This window comes from Hippocampus guttulatus, chromosome 8, assembly GCF_054856545.1.
Source record: "Hippocampus guttulatus isolate MCC_2025c chromosome 8, RoL_Hgut_1.0, whole genome shotgun sequence".
NCBI classification, from domain to species: Eukaryota; Metazoa; Chordata; class Actinopteri; order Syngnathiformes; family Syngnathidae; genus Hippocampus; species Hippocampus guttulatus.
In genome coordinates this window covers 13,580,128-13,601,119 of record NC_141268.1, presented here as the reverse complement: position 1 = coordinate 13,601,119, position 20,992 = coordinate 13,580,128, and the positions used below count along the sequence as shown (strand labels likewise).

Here is a 20,992-nt window from a genome sequence, read left to right as displayed (position 1 = left end):
GCCGACCTTTGGTGCGTGAAACATAACATTTAGACTGATTTGTATATAGCTTTTAAAAAACACTATCAATTATTTCACTGGTACTCCTTTTTATTTGTTTGTTTTCAAGGTCAAACAATGACCAACAAAATTCAATTCAGTAAATGGCAATATGAAACAAGAGCTACTTAAACTAGTGCTTAGATAGAGACCTTTTTTTCAGTGTTCTGATTGGTTAATTTGGATAGATTACACTTTAACTGGCAAAAAAAAAGCACAGTATTCGCAACTGTCACTGCTGATTTATATTGGAGTAGAAAACATGACTATCCTTCAAGATGACAAACAGCAAATGGTATGAATGTTTGTGTGACGAGCAGAAATGGGGTGTGCTCAGCTCTGTGGAAATGAGAGGGAAAACTCAGATTCTTCATCACGCACCCTCCCATACCTCTCCTCTTCGGTTTGGCCCTTTAAAAGCTGCTGCCAGTGCTATCTTTCAGCCTCATTATCATCATTTCTTGGCTGGGGAAAATTGCTATCCGCCATTTGAAGCTCAGTGGAAATAAACAACGAAGCTTCCGAGGTCCTCGGAGAAAACAAGCGTCAACAAATCAAGGCCCTGGACAACTTTCAAGTGTGAGATGCTTCTGTGTGTGAATGTGCTGGTGCTGCTTGTCCTGCAGCCACTTCTTTCCAGCCCAAGGCCACTAACTGCCCCGTCCAAAGGATGTGCCGGCTGCAAAGGAAAGTCTTCCCCAATGCATATGCCAGGAGATTTAAATGTCACCGCTCTGACCATTGGAGAGCCATGTGGGGTCTACACACTGAGCTGTGCCAGTGGTCTGCGTTGTGCACCTGCATCAAGTGACCTGCGGCCCCTCCGCACCCTGCTGGAGGGCAGGGGCGTCTGCAGCAACGTCAGTGTCATCAGCTCGACGGAAAAGAGCCAGACAGCAGGTAACATTTCCAGCTTGGTGCCTGAATGGCACTGTTGATGGATGTGCATGCACCAGCAACTTGTAGTCCAGCAACAATGAAAGTTTACATGCTTAAGTCTGTCTTGTCTCATGACTGGATTTTTGTTTCGCAAAAGTGCTATTCATGCTATTGGATAAACTTATTTATTATACTACATTATAAAAACAAATAGAGCATCAATTTCCATAACAATTAGCTCATCAGACATTTTTGTCAAAACTGATTCGAGGTGTAAACACATTCAATAGTCAATTGTGATGTGTTTCTACCCTTAGATCCCGCACCTACCGAGAATCCAGCGGAGGTAACCATCTTCACTAATAATTATACACTATGCAGACAGTTAATGATTAGTCATACTTTAAAAATCCTCTCCACTGACAGGCCCCATGTCGGAAGCTGCTAACCACACTTATCAGAGGCCTTGATACGCATTTATTCAAGTCCCATCATGATATCTACATGCCGAACTGCGATAAACGTGGCTTCTTCAGAAAGAAGCAGGTAAGTGGTAAAGTACTGCCAGGTTAACATCAAGACTGGATAGGTAGGTAGGTATGTAGACAGACATCCATACAGGCAGGCAGGTAGACAGAAAGACAGACAGACAAACAGGCAAGCGGGCAGGCAGGCAGGCATGTAGATAGATAGATAGATAGATAGATAGATAGATAGATAGATAGATAGATAGATAGATAGATAGATAGATACCCTCGTTAATGACAACATTAGTGAGCAGGCAAAACACAATTGTTTTTATTTTATATCAGATCCAAATAAAATGATAGGAATTTCAAAATAGCACAATCATTAAAGAAAACAGCAAAAAGACAATCCCCATTCATACTCAAGCCCCGCCCCGAAAAAATCCCCGCCCCCCCCAAAAAAATTCTCCCATTGTATGTCACTTCATGAGCACGTCACTGCCCTATGAAAACCTGCTTTGTCTGAAATGGTGGATTTCTATTTATTTTTGTACTTAACGGAAACAAATCAAGATGTTGCTTAGTATAAAATAACACATTTGGTGGTACCTTCAGTCTCTTCCTTGTATTATATTTAGATTCGTTTTGAATGTTCTCACACATACCGTACATATTGATATTTGTTTAAAATAATGTATCTACGTTATCTTCAATAAAACTGGAGCTTAAAACAACAACAACAAAAAAGACTTATCGTAACGAGGAATCGAGGCTTGACAAAGAAAACTGGGCGGAAAACCTAAAGTTGGGTTTCTCACCGGAATATAAAAATCAACGCACAAAACTCTTGCACAAAACATCTGCAAGATAGCTGGATGGATGGATGGATGGAGGGGAATGGATGGATGGATAGATAGGTTGATAGATAGATACATAGGAAGTATTTCAAAATAATATCCACAAATTTGGGATCACGTATAATATGTTTTTTTGTGTGTGTGCAGTGTTGGTCCTCTCGAGGTAAACAACGCGGTCGCTGCTGGTGCGTGGATGAGAATGGCATGCCGGTGACGTCACAAAAACATAAAGGCTTGACTTGTTGAAGAGTGTCAATGTTGGATTAAAGAAAGGACAAACGTTTGGCGGCCATCATGGGCTGAAAAAGGACATCTTTCTTCACGGACTTTGGAATTCCACGTCTGGTGTCAGATGTAACTTTGACTATTGGCGCCCTCTAGGGAACATATAGTGAACTGTTTTGATCAGACACGTCTGCATAAGGCCTTTTAGGATTTAGGTACACTGGCTCGAACGAATACCATCTAATCTAAGAGTTCTATCAAACGTTAAACTTTGACTGACACTTTCAGAGAGGTATCACTTCAACAGTATTTATTACAGCGTACGTAGTTTACAGTGCACTGCACCACAATTAGAGGAATTCCTATTTGCAGAATTTCCAAAGGAAAACCTTCCACAGAAATTCTTGCATGTCTGCTTATGACAAAAGTTGTGATGTTACAGTTGGCCCCAAAACTTTTCATCTAAATAGTTTTAAAACGCCATTCAAAATAAACAATCTATCATTTCTTAAAAATTTCATGTCGAGCAGTTCCCCACAATTGTATTTTGTTAGAAACACACGCACAGACCCAACACACGCACACACACACATTCACACATACATACACACACACACACACACACTAGCACGCTCGTTAAAGAACTCTTATGGTGTGATGTAATTGTACCAAATTAAGTGTCTGGTGTGTGTTTGCATCTCCTGCCAATTGTTCTACATTAACATACCCTGTTTGTCATTTACCAAGTATGTACATAAGTATGTACATGTAGTAAATTGCTTTCTCTGTCCGCCCGTATCATTTTCTCCAATATATTTAATTTTCTATAAGATATTCATAGAAGATCAAAATACACCACTGCAAGAGTAACAGTCTACCTATTGTTTATAGTATCTATTTGTCATCTTATTTATATTCTTTTCACCATTATTTATGGTCTTATCATAATTAATAATATTGATTAAGTATTAACCAATGCTAAATAACAGACACAAAAAAAACTTGGGGTTTGGTAGCTGACTTATTAAGATAATTTACATTGACTTTTGACTTGTTTACAATAAACATTATATTGTCATTAGGAGTGTAGCTGTGTGGTGGTGTTAAAATATTCAGTATAATAATAATAAGATCATACTGTATTATACATATATATATATATATATAAATATATACAGGTATATATATATATATATATGCACACACATATAGACACACACACTTTGGAACATTGCGGGGCCATTAGAGTAGCTTATACCTTGAGGGACAACAAACGTAGTACTGTATAGATGATCCTAGTATTAACTATGACTATATTATTGTTGATATTATGATATGTCACTGTCATGTTAAAAATCTAGTCCAAGTGTTTCTTAACATTCAACATTTTTAACTTTCCTTGCCATTTAAAATGTCATAATATTAATGGGGGGCCAGGTGCTCCAGTGGGTAGCGTGTCGACCTCACATTGCAGAGGTACCGGGTTCGATTCCAGCTCTGGCCTTCCTGTGTGGAGTTTGCATGTTCTCCCCATACCTGCGTGGGTTTTCTCCAGGTACTCTGGTTTCCTCCCACATTCCAAAAACATGCGTGGCAGGCTGATTGAACACTCAAAATTGTCCCTAGGCGTGAGTTTGAGCACGGATGGTTGTTCGCCTCTGTGTGCCGTGCGATTGGCTGGCAACCGGTTCACACTTCCGCCTACCACCCGAAGACAGCTGATACAGGCTCCAGCATGCCCCGCGACCCTTGTGAGGACAAAGCGGATCAGAAAATGGATCGATGATGTTCATGTTATAGCACAGATTTCTGTCTTTATTTGGTCATCATCAGTGTCTTGATTAAACCTGTGAAAAAAGTGGCCGCTGTTTGATTCTGGAAGTTGTGTTAAGGATTGCATAGATTAATAAAGATGTACTGTGTTGTATTAACATGCATGTATTAGTATCGAAACAAGTAGTTTTCTCTTTTTTTTTTTTTTTTTTGGTTTGTCACTTTAAAACTCCGTTTTCATCAAACACAATTTATCCTCTATAAAATGTATAGATAAGTTGAAAGCAAAATTCCTTAACAATATAGTATATCAATATGGTGAATTTGTACAACAAACAAAAAAACCGTTTCACTAGCAGGTGGGTGTTGCGTCACAGCGCCACCAACCTGCAGCAGAAATTGGATCCATCCACAGCTTCACCATCTTCCAGCCCACTTATGCAAATTGCGAAGACCTACGACGGCGCGAGGTGACCACTGCACGCGGACAAGAGTCGTAAAAGTCTCGTGTCGTGCCATAGTGCTCCAATGTCCTCTCCGAGCGCAGTACGCGTCCCTCACAAGAGGAAGACCAAGATGAAGCACTTCGTGCAGCAGAAAGTGGAGGTGTTCCGTGCCCGGGAGCCCGTGTCGAGCGTGCTCATGTGGGGAGTCAATCATTCGGTGGGTATGTGATGGAGAGCTGCTTGTCCTCGTGTGTGTGTGTGAGTGCGTGCGTCACTTGGTACGTCCAGCTGAAGTGGTAAAACTTCTCACACTGCACTAAAGTAGAAGTTGCTAAGTACAGTAGAAGTTGCGAGGCTCCAAGTACTTGTGTAAAAATAGTCACAGGACTCATTCAACTCTCTTTTATGTACAGTAGGCTACATGTAAAAGTAACAATTTTTTTAAAAAAAGCACTAACTACTAAGGTGAATTTTAGTGTCAATGAAATACAGTTTTTATACATCGGCACTACAGGAAAAAAAACATCTTTTACACAAAGTTGGAGTCGACACACACACACACACACACACACACACACACACACACACACACACACATACACAAAAAAAAATGTGATGACCGCCAGGTTTATTTCCAGGACTGATACCAATTAACGAAGGAGGCCGATAATTTTAATTTGCAGTAAAAGGAAAATATTGGCAGTAAAATTTTGAATCACTTTTCACAGCCCATGAAACTTTAAAAAAATGGCGGATGCCAATGTGCTACAAAATGCACATAATTGGACCAGGTGATCAGTTTGTCACTCCACAAAATAGTTTCCCTCTTTGTTCATACTGAAGAGAATTCAAAGAATTCTTGTTTTGTTTTTTGTTTTTTAAACCAAGGGCTAGCTAGCTTTGTTGTCTCACCTATTGCCATCAAAATGTGTTCCCACAGCTTTGCTAATGTTGTGCATTGAATAAGAAAAATGTTTAATTCACTAACGACAATCTGAAAAAAAAGACATTATTTACATGCTTTTTTTTTTTTTGCATTGGAGAATTTTTGAATGCCAAGTCAAGTCACTTTTAGTTTCAGCCCTTAATCACAAGAATCTAAAAGACCTTCACAAGCCCACCGTTGACACATATCCTGATCCAAAGTTCCCAACTGCATTGGGCCATAATTTGATTTGGTTTTTAGACTGGCACAAGAGACACCGCATTTGGCAGCAAACAACATTAAACGATTCTCTTAACTCTTTCAATGCCCTCCATTTTCAAAAATGAGTGCCAGCCAATTTCAATGTTCACACAGAAACAACCAAATGAAAGATTGGAATCTCTTCTTTCATCACACCAAATAGTTTGTTTCTACCTTATGTCGTGTCATCATCTTGCGGAGTTTGAAAAAAAAAAGGACCAAGCTCATTTTGGCAAAGGAGTAAAAAAAAATGCAGAAATGTGTTCTCAAATGTAAGTCAAATGTTGTCAGAAAAACGGATACTCCGGTAAACTACTGCACAGATAACTGAAAAAAATTACTTAGGATTTGTAAATCGTTTCTTCCCACTCCTGACAAAATGTGTGTGCAGATCAACGACCTCAGCCAGGTGCCCGCGCCTGTCATGCTGCTTCCAGATGACTTCCGTGCCAGTACCAAGGTCAAAGTCAACCACCACCTCTTCAACAAGTACCGTACCATCTTCCCTTTCACGTCCACTGCTCGAATAATAATTCAGAACGCATAATCATATTGCAACTCAATTCACTGATAAAACATAGTCCCATTCAAATCATTTGTGCAGTTGTGAAATGAGTTTTTCCACATACTTAGCAATGTAAAAAAAAAAAGATTCTCCATCCTTTAGAGAAGTAAGACGTAACTCAAGTCTGGAAAAAATGAGTAGCTTTCAATAATCCCTTAATCCAGTCAGGAATCTAGGTTGTGTAACAGTCTAGGGAAGAACAATAAAATGTGTTTTGTCATGTGGTGTTACTACACAAAGATTTATACTTACGCTCTCTATGAATTTGTATCCAAGTGGTCAAAGTACACATGCATTTATTAGTATCCGTACAAGTTGTTTTATTTCAGTCTAGCTGTGAACATGCTTTTAAATAAAAAACAAATATTAAAAACAGTATGGTGTCGTTTAACTGTCAATCAAAACAGATTTGAAAGGCATCTTAGTTTGGGTAAATATGCTAATGTTGCTCTGTTCAGCATCCTCAATTTAAGTAGGCATGACCTGATTCTAGATTTGTTCACATAAAAAAAATCTATCTTTCCGTGTGATTTGCCTCTCAGAGAGAATCTCCCAGGACAGTTTAAATTCAAAGAGTACTGTCCGCAAGTCTTCAGGAACCTGCGTGAGCGCTTTGGCATTGAGGACCAGGATTTCCAGGTACAATTCGAGAAGAAAAGAAATTGTCTGTGTTGTTTTCGCCATCGACTCACAATTTGCATGCGTTTGTGTGGAATTTGCATTTCCGCGCTCTTCAAAACACATTTGACCTTAAGACAGAATGATGTGATCCGCTCTGTGTTTCTATTCCTGATGAAACGTCGCAGGAAATACGGAAATGGGTGCAATATATTTTCCAATTGTGCCGCGATTTGCATTTCAGTGAAAAGGATTTGCATGTTAAAGAGCGTCCAAAATGCGATATGTAAAAAAAGGACACGTTTTCATCAACAGGTGTCTATGGCTCGCGGCCCGCCCCTCAAAGACGGGGATGGGACATGTGAGGGCCTGCTGCTGTTGTCATATGACCGCACATTGGTGGTCAAAGAAATCTCCAGTGAGGAGGTGGCCGAGATGCACAACATCCTTTCTGAGTATCACCAGGTGACGCGCACACTGAAAGCGTCTTGAAGCTACGAGCAAAACGTGACCCCTTAACTCATTCACTCCCAAAGACGTTTTTACACGTCTTTTCAGACTTGGTCTAGAATTGGCTGGTACTGAATGAGTTAATTGTCATCAGAACCATTTCTCCCCCTCCGATCAATGAAGAAAAATTGATGACGCTGCTCCTTTCTTCTCATGCAGCATGTTGTCACCTGTCACGGTTCTACGCTCCTCCCTCAGTTCCTGGCCATGTACAGAGTCACAGTGGAGAGTGAGGATACCTACCTGTTGGTCATGAGGAACATGTTCAGCCACAGACTGCATGTACACAGGAAGTATGACCTCAAGGTAAAGTGGGTGATGTTGCCAGTGCACGCGCAGTGGTTCACTGAGCTGATCTTCAGCTGGTGTGGCATCGATTCACATTCTCAGTGCATCCCCGTCCTCGAACATTTATATCGGCGGCAACTTCAAGACCGTTGATGACCGTTGTACAAATGTAACTACCGGTAGTTTAAATTTATGAGTACTGATGCAAGGTGTCAAGATCTGCTAATATATTTTACAAGGGCATCATCAATTTCAAGTCGGCGATGTGCCAACAGCTCCGCCAAGTCCTGTGTGAGTCAAGACTCCGCTGTAATTGTGTTCCAGTCAGATGAGAAATGTTGTGCGGTCTTTCATTTCCTCAGGGCTCCCTGGTGTCTCGAGAAGCAACTTTTAAAGAGAAGGTGAGCTCACTTGAAAGGATGTGTCAGTGCTGTGAGAACTCAATTGAAATTCATGCATACGCGATGAAATCATCTTATCCTGTCGCATTAATAATGGCAGCATCAAGGTAGCAGTTAGCCTGCGTTGGCATACTCCAAATTGCACTATTAGATATGAGTGGCTGAACTTTTTTTTTTACATTGAAAGTAAAAAAAAATGAATGCAAAAGAGTTGCAAGATGTGATTGAAATGTCCAGACACTTCAGACAAATAGGAGATTTAAAATTCAGGAAATATAATTTCAAAGCAGGTAAGTCCGGCGTTCATATCAGGTATTGATTGTAGTTTAACTGGGGCTGTCAAATACGAAAGCCAAAGCTTTCACAATACAAAAGAAGGATGCTGTTATTAAGCTGAAAAAAACCCCCCAACAACATAAATCTACAAAGGAACAGATCATGATCCAAAGCATACCACATCATGTGTCAAACACGATGGAAACTGTGGTGGAAATGGTGAGGTGTATAGACCGGCCTATACTCTACGGTCTCATTCAGTCTAATGATACAAAACTGAAACAGTGCAGATCAGGGGTGACCAACCTTTTTTGACTGAAGATGTACTTTTTAAGCAACCAACTTCGCGTGATCGACCCGTTAGCGCACGTACACGCGCTCGCGCACGCCTTGTGTATAAAATGAATAAAGCTGCCTTACCTTGCCTACCCAGGTCAAGGATCTTCCCACCTATAAGGACATCGACTTTATGAACAACATGCAAAAGATTTACCTGTGCGACGAGGAGAAGCAGAGTGTCATGGACAAGCTTAACAGAGATATTGAGGTAAGAATTTTTTTTTTTCAACCTTTGCAAAGTGTCTGTGGATTCTTTGTCTGGAACATCTGTCATGGTTACAGAAACACTCGACATGGTAACACGGCTTTTTGGACATCCAAGCATCAACGTGTCCGTTCATTCTCGGAACGCTTTTCATCATAAAGGTCACGAGTGATCTTATCCAAGCTGACTTTGGGGAAGAGGCAGGGTACACCCTGGAGTGGTCGGCAGTCAACTGCAGGGCATTAAATTACGAGTTTAATTCATCCCCTTGCTAAACTCTCAACTCAAAGCACTGATATTTCTCCATTGAAATGAATGGATCATAAAATGTGCTTTCATAGCACTCTGCAGCACTGCGTACTTCACAAAAACATACAGGTTTGTGTGTCATCATGCGAAAAAACAGGCCATGTAAGAAGGGAATAAAAGTCGGTTCAGCTAGGATCCAGGGAGGACATTTTCCACTGTAGCTTATTTTATTTGGACATAGATGACCGGATTAAAGCGCACGGGCTTCTCGGCTCTCCCAGCTGACCAGCCCTCAATGACCTTCTCAAACCCTTGGTTGGTCCACCCAAAGAGGCTGTGGTTGCGGATGGCTCGCGTACCCGCAATGCAGTTGGAATGAACTTTATCGTAAACTCCACACAGAAAGTCTTGAGCTAGGATTCTATCCAAGAACCTTTGGAGTTTGAGGATCGGCCCAAATGACAACACAGAGAGCACTTTGTGCCAGAGTGCCCTCTTTCTGCAGTTCCTGGTACGGATGAGGATCACGGACTACAGCCTCCTGCTGGGTATCCATGACGTGGAGAGGGCTGAGGAAGAGATGGAGTCGTCTGATGGTGAAGAAGAGCAAGATGAAAGCAGCCAATCTGCGCTTCCAGAATCCACTTCACCAGAAGGCATTGTTGGCTACATGAACTCCTTCAAGCCGATGGGCCCCGGGGAGTTCGACCCTTACGTGGACGTGTACGCTATTGAGAGCGCTGTAGGTGAGTCGTGAAGGCGCTTTTTGCATGCCTGAAAACAATGCCACACTGGGCCTGTGCGCACGAGATGATACATGAAGATCAAAAGCAATCACCAAAGACTGAAGCGTTGAGCCTTCCTCATTCCCATGTAGGTGCACCGCGGAGAGAAGTGTATTTCATGGGTCTGATTGATGTGCTGACGCAGTATGACACCAAGAAGAAAGCCGCTCACGCAGCCAAGGCTGTCAAACACGTGGTGAGCATCAGTGTTGTGTAAAGCAAATGCTGATACCCATTCATACTGACAACTGTGTGTGTGTGTGTGTGTGTGTGTGTGTGTGTGTGTGTGTGTGTGCGTGTGTCTGTGTGTGTGTGTGCGTGCGTAGGCGGGAGCAGAAATCTCGACAGTTCATCCAGATCAGTATGCTAAGCGTTTCAGGGAGTTCATCGCAAAGATATTTGCCTAGCAGTTCAAAAATACCATCATTTCACACATACGAAGGTGGAGAGTGCGGATCCTTCAAAAAAGACTTGCATTTGATTTTCCCAAATGAATTAAACTTGAAAAGAACCATCTTTTAAATCTGCTGTTCAAAGATCAAGGCTCGAAATAAGAGGTTTTGGATTGCTGTTTGCGAGTCCAATTTTATTGTTTTTCGCCCCTCATTAATACACATGGAATAGCAAAACTGAGAACCAAACGGGGAGAGAACCGTGAAAAGAAAAGTAGCAGAAGAAGAAGCACCCTGATGGTCTCAAAAACTATTACAGGTAGTCGTGCTACTTAAGAAGAAGCAGATAGCCAGCAACTGTTTTGGCTGGCATCTAGTGCGCCTAAACACATTGTGGAGTTGCTCTTAAGTCAATTACCATCACTTGCGTGGTAGTGAATAAGTGAGTTTGTGGCAATTGTCATACTCATGAAGAGATGACGAGAATAGATGGAGAAGCCAGGTTAAATGCTAACGTGAACCTAAGATTGACACGGCTAGCGTTTTTTAACGCCGCAAAAAAAAATAAAATAATAATAATTTTAAAAAAATCAATAACACAGATCATGACCTCCATGTTTTTGGAACCTGGAAAAATTCAATGCAAGGGCCACTGGGACCAAACGCCATCACTTCTGTCTTCTTTTCATTGCGATGTAAGAAATTCAGTGCCACCCACGTCTTGATTTCTTCGAGACAGGATGAAAGTGGCCTCGATGAGAAAGTGCTTTTTTTTTTTTTTTTTTTAGCTCCGATAGTCATACATATACCAGCTGAAGGAAATACCATGTTTTATTCCATTAAGATGGAGCCCAAAGGGAGCACATACAGTGAGAACAGCAGAGGCCCCAGAATTGAGCCCTGTGTCAAGCCGTGGCAAGAAACTCATCAGCAGGAAAGGCCAGAAAACCTTGAACACTCCACAGCAGGGGACCTTTGTGCATTCAAAAATTGGCCACAAATCCCACTATTGAGGCGGACTCTTTTTCTCCTTTTTATGTTGTCACTCTTTTTAGGTCTGTGGCTACTGCGCAAACATGTTTCTGGAGATAATGTTATATAATAATGGACATAAAGTGCGGCCAGTGTGGGTTTTTTTTCCAGCCCTGTATCATGTGATAGGGCAGGTAAACCTCTCAAACTCATAACGAGGAACTGTTAAGTGTCCGAGAATGATATCAATTTGCACCTGCATTTTCGGTCACTTGTCAGACATTTTACATAAACCACCAGGTATCTGCAAGAAAAAAAATATTCAAGCGTCACAACAATCTAAAGAGCACATCCAAATCATCAAACAAATGGCGCTCATCTGAAGAAAGTTTTGGAATGACCCAGTCAGAGCCCAGACCTAAAACCCCTCCCAGTGGTGTATTAGAAACGATTTTCAGACTGTTTCTGGCATACACAAGCTCTTTACCTTTGCCCTGAGGCCCCGGAGACATTGCAAGTTGGTGTAGATCATTTGTGCTGTCATATTTTGACAGCACTTTCAAGAAGAGCATCAAATATTTAGCATGTTGGTTTATTTAATCCTCCCTACAAGTGTTCCCTTGTTCCACCCTAAATAAGGGGTTGAAGAGTGAAACGCCAACACGAATTCAGAGCAATTTTATTCTGTCTGTGTTTATGGTTTTATATGGGTCGCTCATGACAGTTTTGCCTCTTCTTAATGAATGTGTTGTTTGCTTTTAATAATTGACAGTCCTTTCGATCATAAAGCATCTGGTTCAGGTCTCTGAGTCTACAGCTGGCAGTGACGAAGCTCCATCATAAAAGTCAGGCCGGTGCACTGGCCTAGAAAGATGTGGGCCAAAGCCAAGAAGCAGACAATCTGACAGTGAGATGATGAGTGTGAAGTGATTTCTACTGGCTGATTACTGCTGAGCGCCATCATGTTCCTGTCATGTTGGGGGGGACATAAAAATAGACATAAACAGAGTCTCGCCCCCATGCAGCATTAGTCGTTTCCTTTTTGATGCAACGTAAACAGCTGGAAGTAGACTGGCTGTATTGATAACGAATGCTTTATGAATCATTGCATGAGTAAAAAAATACAAATGAATCGAGACCTTTTTACAGCACAGACATGTATACTCAGCAACTGTCATTAGATGAACACAGAATTACATCAAGTACGGATGGAATGACTTCTTTTTATGCTCCTCTTGAAATCGCCACATGGGCAACATTCCTCTTTTCCTCACACTGATTATTAGTCACTTGTAAACATTCATACCACTGCTCACTTGTATATATATGTACATTTGAAAACAATCTACTAAATAAGACTTTTAATCTCTATTAGGTTTCGGCAGGAGAGCGAGTTAACATCCATGAAAGCGGCACCTCTTCCTGACGACATGACCGTTTTAAAATACATTCAGTTGAAATGAAGGCATTTCCTTTGCTCATACGAACATCACCACAGTGGCCCGCTGCTTGGAGTCATTCACTTTCAAGATATGCAAAATGCACAAATCATGTACAGTGTTGATGTCGCGCACAGTGATACAAACATTACATAGAAATCTTAGTCTTGAGCTTTGAAGAGTTAATTATCAAAGGAACACCTAAGCAAGAAATCTCCTCCCAAGCCACTTTTTGTACACAGAACCAACCACCTGTACAAAAAGTACAATGCTGGAAATTAAGCACTTTTTTCCCGATTTCTAGAGTTCTATCATCATATCTCTTGATTTTCTTCACAACAAAAGCAGCCTTTGTAGCGGAACTTTAAAACGAACTGTCCGTTAGGCTGTGTTGAACGCAACACAATACAGACACTCTCTTGGAAATACCGATAAAGTGATGGCATTTCAAACAGATACATACAGCCCAGTTCATTAGCTTATTGCAGTTCTTAACATTTGGATGAGAGATCCCCCCCCCCCCCCCCCGACCCCCTTAACACAGGTCGATTTCCTTTCATCACTCTTGTTGCATGGGCCAGTTTTGTCTTCTTTCTCCCCATTTCAGTCTCTATCTCTTTCTTACACACATCAGTCCATTTGAGCTTGTGTCACAGTACTAGTGCAACTTCTTGCCACATGCCCCTCCACACACACACACGCACACATATATTTTTATATTATATGTGTGTGTGTGTGTGTGTATATATATATATACAGTATATATATATATATATACATATATATATACACACACACACACACACACACACACACAAACCCCACCCTCTCCTCTTGTCTTATGATACGGCTTTTCTTGACGTACTGTAGCTGAAGCTGGCCGCCCCGCCGCCACCGCCCCTGTGCGAGATCCTGAGCGTCGTGGCGACCGTCAGGTTGGGCGTCATGGCGACGGGGAAGCCTGGGTTGGCTGCGGATGTGAATCCGGCAGTTGTGGCAGCGGAAGGGGCGGACTCATTGGGACATCCATACTGCAGCAGAATGTCGGCGCACTCCTGGCTGCCCGCCATGCGAGCCAGGGTCAGCGCTGTTTGCCCTTGAGCGTCCTTGTACCTAACGTCACATCCGTACTGACAACAAGGAGAAATGCAACAATAGGCTTTACATTTTAACAAATTACACCATACACATAACTGGATGTTTTGCACTTTTGTGATTATTGTTAAGTGACGTCTTTTTAAGAGACATTTTAACTATACTCATATTTGTTCCTCCTAACTAGGATTTTACTTGTGTTTTATTTTATTTTTTTATGACCGTGGCACTGTGAGATCTGTTGCAGATATAAAGTGCCTGACAAATAAAATGTATACTTATTATTCATATATTCATTTTTATTATTATTTGGTTTGGTGGCCTCGCCAACGATGCAGATTTAAGGGCCATAAAAAAGGCCATGTTGTATCACGAGCTAAAAATTTTATTTACTTTTCGAGGTATAAAGCGAGATCCAACTGGCTGTCGTCAAGTGTAGGAATGCAATACATATAGTAAAAATAGTATTATGTTTCATATTGTGGGATATAATTTCATGTACCTGGGCTGAAAAGCAAAGCATGGAGAGTCTCTGTCGTAATATTATAATTATGATTATTGTTGTGACTATTATTACTACTGCTAATACTGTACTATTATCATTATTCATGCTATTCACTCTCCAGACGCTTTATTAGGAACAGGTGCAGGTGCACAGTCTCAGGAGATGTAGTACAAGAGGTGGATCATAAATTCCACTTTTACACACCTAACTACAAAAAAAAAAAAAAAAGTAAGCAATGTACGCTATCCCTAATTTCTCTTTTAAGCATTCAGACACCTAAAACGTGAGTTAAAAATCAAATACATCAAGGAAATACACCGTAATACACTACATATTGATAATTGAAGATAATCGTCTCTCTCAATTGTGAGACTAAGAAAGGTTTTTTTATCTTATCTTATCAATTAAAGGCTAAAAATCTGTTGAACGTGTGCTCTATTGCAAACTGTAACACTGTAATGATTGCATCTCTTGCAGTGTCAGTCAAAACTCAGAATTGTAATTGTAACTTTCCATACAAGTCTGACTGGTTTCATAATGTTATGGTGGTCAGTGAGTATACATCCCAGTCAGCAAAGCCATAATGGGACACAAAGAGCAAAGTCAACTGACCCAAACGAGAAGCTGCGTCATCACCACGTTGGCCTGCTGACAGGCAGCATGAAGGGCAGAGCCGGGCAGCCGCAGCGCCAGGAGGGACCGGGAGGAGAGTGCCATGCTGGGGGGGCCGTTGATGTCTTCCTTAGTGCAGTGAGCCAAAAGGAGCAGCAGCTTGGGGAGATTGTGCTCCATCGCAGACAGCAGAAGACGGCCGGAGAGTGTGATGTCGGGACCCTCGTTGGGAGTAGGAGGGGGCAAAGGCGCCACAAAAAGTTTCTGCTCATATTTGGCCCGAATCCACGACTCTCGTTCCTCTCTGGAAAAAGCAAAGAAAATAAAGCGGTTGACCTCCACGGACAGCAAGAACATTGCTGCTGGCCTCAACCACATAAGAAGCGCGGATCTACATTTCCAATGTTGCCATGGTTCTTCCATGAAATTGTACATCGCTATTCCTCACAGTCTTCATTTTATTTCTCTTGGCTGCACTACATGTATCTGAATGTGATATTTCTTTATTTGTTCATTGTCTGTTCTGCCCAGAGCTTTCTGAATCTGTGATTCTGGCCGATGAGCAGTATCAGCAATGGGACACAGTAAAAATTGTTACACTCCACGTATCGGCACACATAAAGTTTACAAATTTGCATCTCTGGTAATTATGATGCATTCTACTTTATTGATTTTGTCATGTTGTGAGATAAAATATTGGCTCGCAATAACGTCAATGTTTTTTCGTTCTTCTCATTGACTGATTAGAGTAAAAGTTGTTATAGGTCTTCTGCCTCGAAACATCCATCCATCCATCCATCCATTTTCCGATCCACTTCATCATTACAAGAGTCGCAGGGGGTGCTGGAGCCTATCTCAGCCGGGGGAGACCCTGAACTGGTTGCCAGCCAATCACAGGGCACACAGAGACGAACAACCATCCACGCTCACATTCACACCTAGGGACAATTTTGGGTGTTCAATCAGCCTGCCATGCATGTTTTTGGAATGTGGCAGGAAACCGGAGTACCCGGGGAAAACCCATTCGTGCACGGGGAGAACATGCAAACTCCACACAAGGAGGCCAGAGCCAGGATCGAACCCATGACCTCTGCTCTGTGAGGTCGACATGCTAACCACCCGCCCTGCCTCGAAACAATAACATTTTAAAAGCATTGATTCTAAAAAGATTCTTGAGTGACAGCCCTCACTCATGGCAAACACACCTAAATCAGTGCATCTGGTTTGTCCACTGTGACATGCATAGCAAATAAACATAAATGCAAATATTTGAACTGCCATTACCTGGTAGCGTCAGGCGGCGGTTTACGGTGGCCCATCGTGCGCGCCTCCCATATACAGTTCACCATGTGGTTGCCAATGGCACTGAGAACCAGCGTGAGCTCTCGCGGAAGATCGTCCAAATCGAGTGAGCGAACGCGCGAAACGTGAGTCCCCAAGTTCCTGTGGATCCCCGAACACTCGATGCATATGAGCGCGCCGAGGTTCAAACTGGCCCATGTGGGATCTTGGAAAGAAGAAAAAAAACACACACACACACACACACACAGGCAATCACCATCTTTTAACGCTCACTCGCCACTTCCTTAGGTTCACGTCTAAACTCAGTCTAAAACGATCCAACACAAAATCTACATCCAAGATTCTTCCTTTATAAGAAGGATCATGCAAGAAGATTATAGTCGATGAGAAGAAATAATGTTTTATTCATTAGTGGAGAAAAGTGCCATTTCTTCCGACATAATGGTGACCCAATTTTGAGTCAGTGGAATAATTAACATGACATGAAAGTGGGGTTTTTTTGCAGCTTGTAATCAAGATTTTAAAACTGATTTCTGCAATGCACCGTCACATTCTGAGATCTCCACCCTACGCCACGCCGCTCCCGCTGTTATCAGTCGAGTGTGCAAGAATGTGAGCAATTGCTCAATAACGAACGGGTGACTTTGTTCTATTGTTCTGTTAACTATTATTCATTTTCAAACTAATGCAATAAGAAGACGAAAGATGATTGATGCAGTACATGAGTACCGGTAGCTTTGAAATAATCGGATGTGGCACAGTAGACAGACACGAGAGGTTTGAGTTGACAAAGGTGTGACTAACTGGGAGCATCGCAGTCGACACAGAAGCCGTTTCCTTTTGCATTGCGAATCGCCTGCAGAGCGACGGCTTCGCTCTGGCTGTTCTTGCGAGCCTGTGAAGAAAAAAAACAAAAAAAACACCAAGTGTACAGTGTTAGCTGTGTTCTCCTTTATTTAGCACAATGACTGCAACTTGAACCAAATCTGCCTACGTACATGAACAAGCTTCCATAAAATGACTTGGTATATTAAAAGGGTTTGAAAAATTGTTTCATTTAAAAAATAAAAAAAAACACCTGCATCAGTGCATTAATTTGTGATATCGGAGGACATTACATTTTTAAGCGCTCATCCGAGGATGTGTCCTTGTTGCAGTGGCACAAGACAATATTGCGCAGGCCTGAAATCATAACACGCTTGTGATGAAGTTGCTTCAGCAGTGGAAAAAAAAAATCAATTAAACTGTCTTTATCTTTTTGACAAAAGCCAACACAGCTGTGTTGTAAGGTCAAGGTAAAGTCAAGGATGAAATGTTTTTTTTCTGTAATTTTCTTTCGCAAAAAGATAGCAGACACCATTGAATATGAGGTGCAGGATCTTAAAAAAAAAAGTTTTAATTTGTGTACACGCGTGTGTGTGTGTGTCCAACCTTGTTCTTACTGCTCTCACACAGCTGCAAGCTGGCCAAGATCTGACTCTCGATAGCCTGCACCCAGGAATCCCTCTCCTCCACACTTTGAGCTTCAAAATGCCACGTTTGGCCAGAACTCGACACAATGACAAAGTCATTGTTTTCTTCATCTGCCTCACACACACATACAGAAACACACCCACACACAAAAGCTCTCTTAGAATTGAAATGTGTTTGCGACTTCTGCGTTATTTTTTTTTTTTAGATACTTTTTCGAAAGCATCTGTGTTATTGTAAAGGATGACATTGAACCAAGCAATTACCCATCCAACTGAATTCAATAGTTCATTTGTAATATTCAGTAGCAATGTAGCCTTGCAGCATTTCTTTGTTGTCGCTGTAATAAACATTTATGTCCATTTTGGTCTTTTTTTTTTTTTTTAAATGTCCATGGGATGTCTGCATTTCGGACATCCCGTGAATGCAAAAAAAAAAAAAAAAAAAAAAAAATCGGACAAAAATGGACATACATGTTTTCCACAGCACAGCAATGATATGATGCAATGGCTTTCCTTGATGTGACTCAACCACAGTAGCACGTCACAAACGATATAAGACACTAGACCACAGGTGTCAAGGTCAAGGCCCGGGGGTCAGATCTGGCCCGCGAAAGCAAATCATCTGTGTCAACTTCCATGATCCTTGTTTAAATCTGTACCGAAATCTCAAATTGTCATACGTAAAAAATAACGGTGACATTGTGCAGTAATTTTCTTACCCTGTTTATACACACTTGAGCAATAATTGAACAAATACTTGACTGATTTCAACACTAGTGAGCCATCTTTTTTGTGTGTGTGTGTACAAGTAATTATACGATGTGATGAAAAAACATTTCTTTGGTTTCAGGATCTTAACGGCCCTCCGAGGGAAGATGTAACTCCAAAGTGGCCCCAGACAAAAATGAGTTTGACACCCCTGTACTAGACAATAAGAGCTAAGAAGATGTAACGAGATAGGACATTACCAAACATTACCTGTTTTGCTCACGTTCCTTAAGCTACCAAAGCTTTTTAGTTTCCACATTTTGCGCTTGGCTGGAAAAAAAAAACAACAACAATCAAAATCATTAAAATTGCAAGGATTCTACAATGTGTGTTTTTTTTCAGGTAAACATTCCATGATACCTTTAGAGTTAAAAGAAAGCATCAATCCAAACTAATCTTTATTTATTTGTGAGTTTTACAATATGGAGAAGCTCATCACCATCTGCTTGGCCAATGGTGGCGTCCCCTTTCTGGTTCATGCTCTTCTTCCTGCGATGCTTCTTCCTGTCCTCCACTGGGGATGTGGAGCCTACATCTTTGGTGGACGAGGAGCTGGACACACCCTCAACTGCAGAATCTGCTGACACGTTCACAGACACTGAATCATCCCACACTTGGATACCGACTACTTCCAGAATCCTGTTGCTTTCTCTCACCAACACTTTGAGCGTGGTTGGAGACATTGGAAGAACATCGCTGCACGCCTCTGTTACTCCTCAGGAAGAGAGTGCCGCCGAGCCCCTCCATGTCGTCCGCTTGCAGGAGGCTGCTGGCACTGACCGGAACTATGACAAGCATCAAGTCAACGTATACCGTAAGTAAAAAACAAACAAACAAACAAAAAACAACTCTGTGCTGCTGTAAGTAAAAAACAAAAACAAAAAACAACTGTGCTACTGTTGAACTACATAATCAACACAGAGCTCTATAACGTATTCGCAGTAGTCTCGATATGATCTATTTATTCATCTACAGCTGCCTCTCCAAGTGTGACGCTTCTTCCGATTCCAGTGTGTGCCATTCACAAGAGCATCACATTTATTGATTTATTCATGTTCAGGTAGCACTTATTTGCCGCTTCACTCCTTCTGTTCATGTTGTAAATATACGTACATCAGATATATTTGATTTAAAAACACAGTATATATGCATTTTATTTGTGTGTGTGCTACTGTTGCTGTAAAAATCTGGATTTTGTTTTCATTTTTTTCATTTGTTTGTTTGCGAGCAGGATTACGCATGAGGCTATTTGAGCGATTTCCATGAAAGATGCGATGAAAAAGACAGATTTAGACTCCAATGGTGTGAATAAAATGTCGAACCATGTATAACAATTATATAAGCACGGTGAGGTATTTCTAACATGTCCACTTCAAAGTTGTGAGGTTCTGGGTTCGAATCAGGGACAAACACTTTTGTACACCACTGTACAAAAGTATATTTTCACTCACCCAGACTGGCACCCTCTGGTCCCTGCACATCTTTGAGTCCGACTGGAGGGCCGCCGGTAGGTACAGCACGAGGGGGACGCTTTCCTGGCACCTTCACCGTCACTCGCAGCAGGTCCATTTCTTTCCCGGGTGTATTTAGCATGTAGTCCTGCCAAGTCAATAACCTCCCCATTACAACTAACTACTTTGTACCAGTTGGCTGATGTCTCAGCATTGTAAACCATCCAAAGCGCTCTGTCCAAACACACTCACATTGACATTGGAGTGGTATGACAGGATGCCATCACTGGAGAGGGTGACGTATTTCTTCTTCCACTCTTTATTGAGTGAGTTCCCGCTGCGCTTGAGCAAGAAACCCTGGTAGAGGTCCCAGCACAAAAAAGGTGAAAATGCACTGTTGATATTTTGTGAGTGCATCTCACACGGTTAGGCAGCGTGATGGCCGGTGGCAGCCAAAAACACCCACAGTGTATTATCTAGCCGATGGGGTATGCATTAATTCACACAATGACAGGTGTCCTTAGATGTGTCATTTGAAGGGAGTCGCGGTGTGATGTCTTCTGCTCAAGTTCATTGGGTGGACCAGAGATTTGTATTCTGGATCTTTGTTTTACCTGCTTGATGGGAATAAAGCGCCCGCTTCCCACGTCTCCTTTGCAGTCTGCACTTCGCCTGGCTGAGTCACTGCCTCTTCGACCCTGAAGGAAACACAAGGAGACAACGTTTTTTAAAGTGTATTGATGCTGAAACTATTACAGAGTGGAAACTCAAAATAATGGGAAAAATAAAGGGAAAGGGAATTGCATTTATTTATTTAGTTATTTATAGTGCTTGTCTTCATTCGGGTCTTCATTAGATTGGACTGAAGCCTGTCCC

The 20,992-nt window shown here is 41.7% G+C and overlaps 3 protein-coding genes across 4 annotated transcripts in view; 2 read left to right on the top strand and 1 right to left on the bottom strand.

Annotated features, from left to right (window-relative positions):
- The first annotated feature begins 392 nt into the window (after window positions 1–392).
- Window positions 393–3,257, top strand: LOC147201273 (insulin-like growth factor-binding protein 6). The gene is made up of 4 exons (XM_086118598.1): window positions 393–939; window positions 1,236–1,264; window positions 1,345–1,464; window positions 2,390–3,257. The coding sequence occupies exons 1-4, from the start codon at window positions 624–626 to the stop codon at window positions 2,486–2,488; spliced, it is 564 nt and encodes a 187-aa protein (XP_085974724.1). The 5' UTR covers window positions 393–623; the 3' UTR covers window positions 2,489–3,257.
- A 1,395-nt stretch (window positions 3,258–4,652) lies between these two features.
- LOC147201272 (phosphatidylinositol 5-phosphate 4-kinase type-2 gamma-like) lies at window positions 4,653–14,292 on the top strand. Its single transcript, XM_086118595.1, has 10 exons — window positions 4,653–4,903; window positions 6,264–6,361; window positions 6,980–7,076; window positions 7,371–7,520; window positions 7,725–7,871; window positions 8,216–8,254; window positions 8,964–9,077; window positions 9,829–10,069; window positions 10,201–10,304; window positions 10,435–14,292. The coding sequence occupies exons 1-10, from the start codon at window positions 4,769–4,771 to the stop codon at window positions 10,513–10,515; spliced, it is 1,206 nt and encodes a 401-aa protein (XP_085974721.1). The 5' UTR covers window positions 4,653–4,768; the 3' UTR covers window positions 10,516–14,292.
- LOC147201271 (arf-GAP with GTPase, ANK repeat and PH domain-containing protein 1-like) overlaps window positions 13,751–20,992 on the bottom strand; it is a 20,735-nt gene continuing 13,493 nt past the window's right edge. For both annotated transcript variants that reach the window (XM_086118593.1, XM_086118594.1), the window contains exons 11-21: window positions 20,731–20,814; window positions 20,369–20,473; window positions 20,117–20,264; window positions 19,322–19,450; window positions 19,105–19,242; window positions 18,876–18,935; window positions 17,857–18,008; window positions 17,230–17,320; window positions 16,408–16,630; window positions 15,124–15,427; window positions 13,751–14,041 (exon numbers count right to left, since the gene is read on the bottom strand). In XM_086118593.1, the coding sequence (XP_085974719.1) occupies window positions 13,751–14,041; window positions 15,124–15,427; window positions 16,408–16,630; window positions 17,230–17,320; window positions 17,857–18,008; window positions 18,876–18,935; window positions 19,105–19,242; window positions 19,322–19,450; window positions 20,117–20,264; window positions 20,369–20,473; window positions 20,731–20,814 (1,725 nt within the window). The remainder of the gene's footprint in view (window positions 14,042–15,123; window positions 15,428–16,407; window positions 16,631–17,229; window positions 17,321–17,856; window positions 18,009–18,875; window positions 18,936–19,104; window positions 19,243–19,321; window positions 19,451–20,116; window positions 20,265–20,368; window positions 20,474–20,730; window positions 20,815–20,992) is intronic.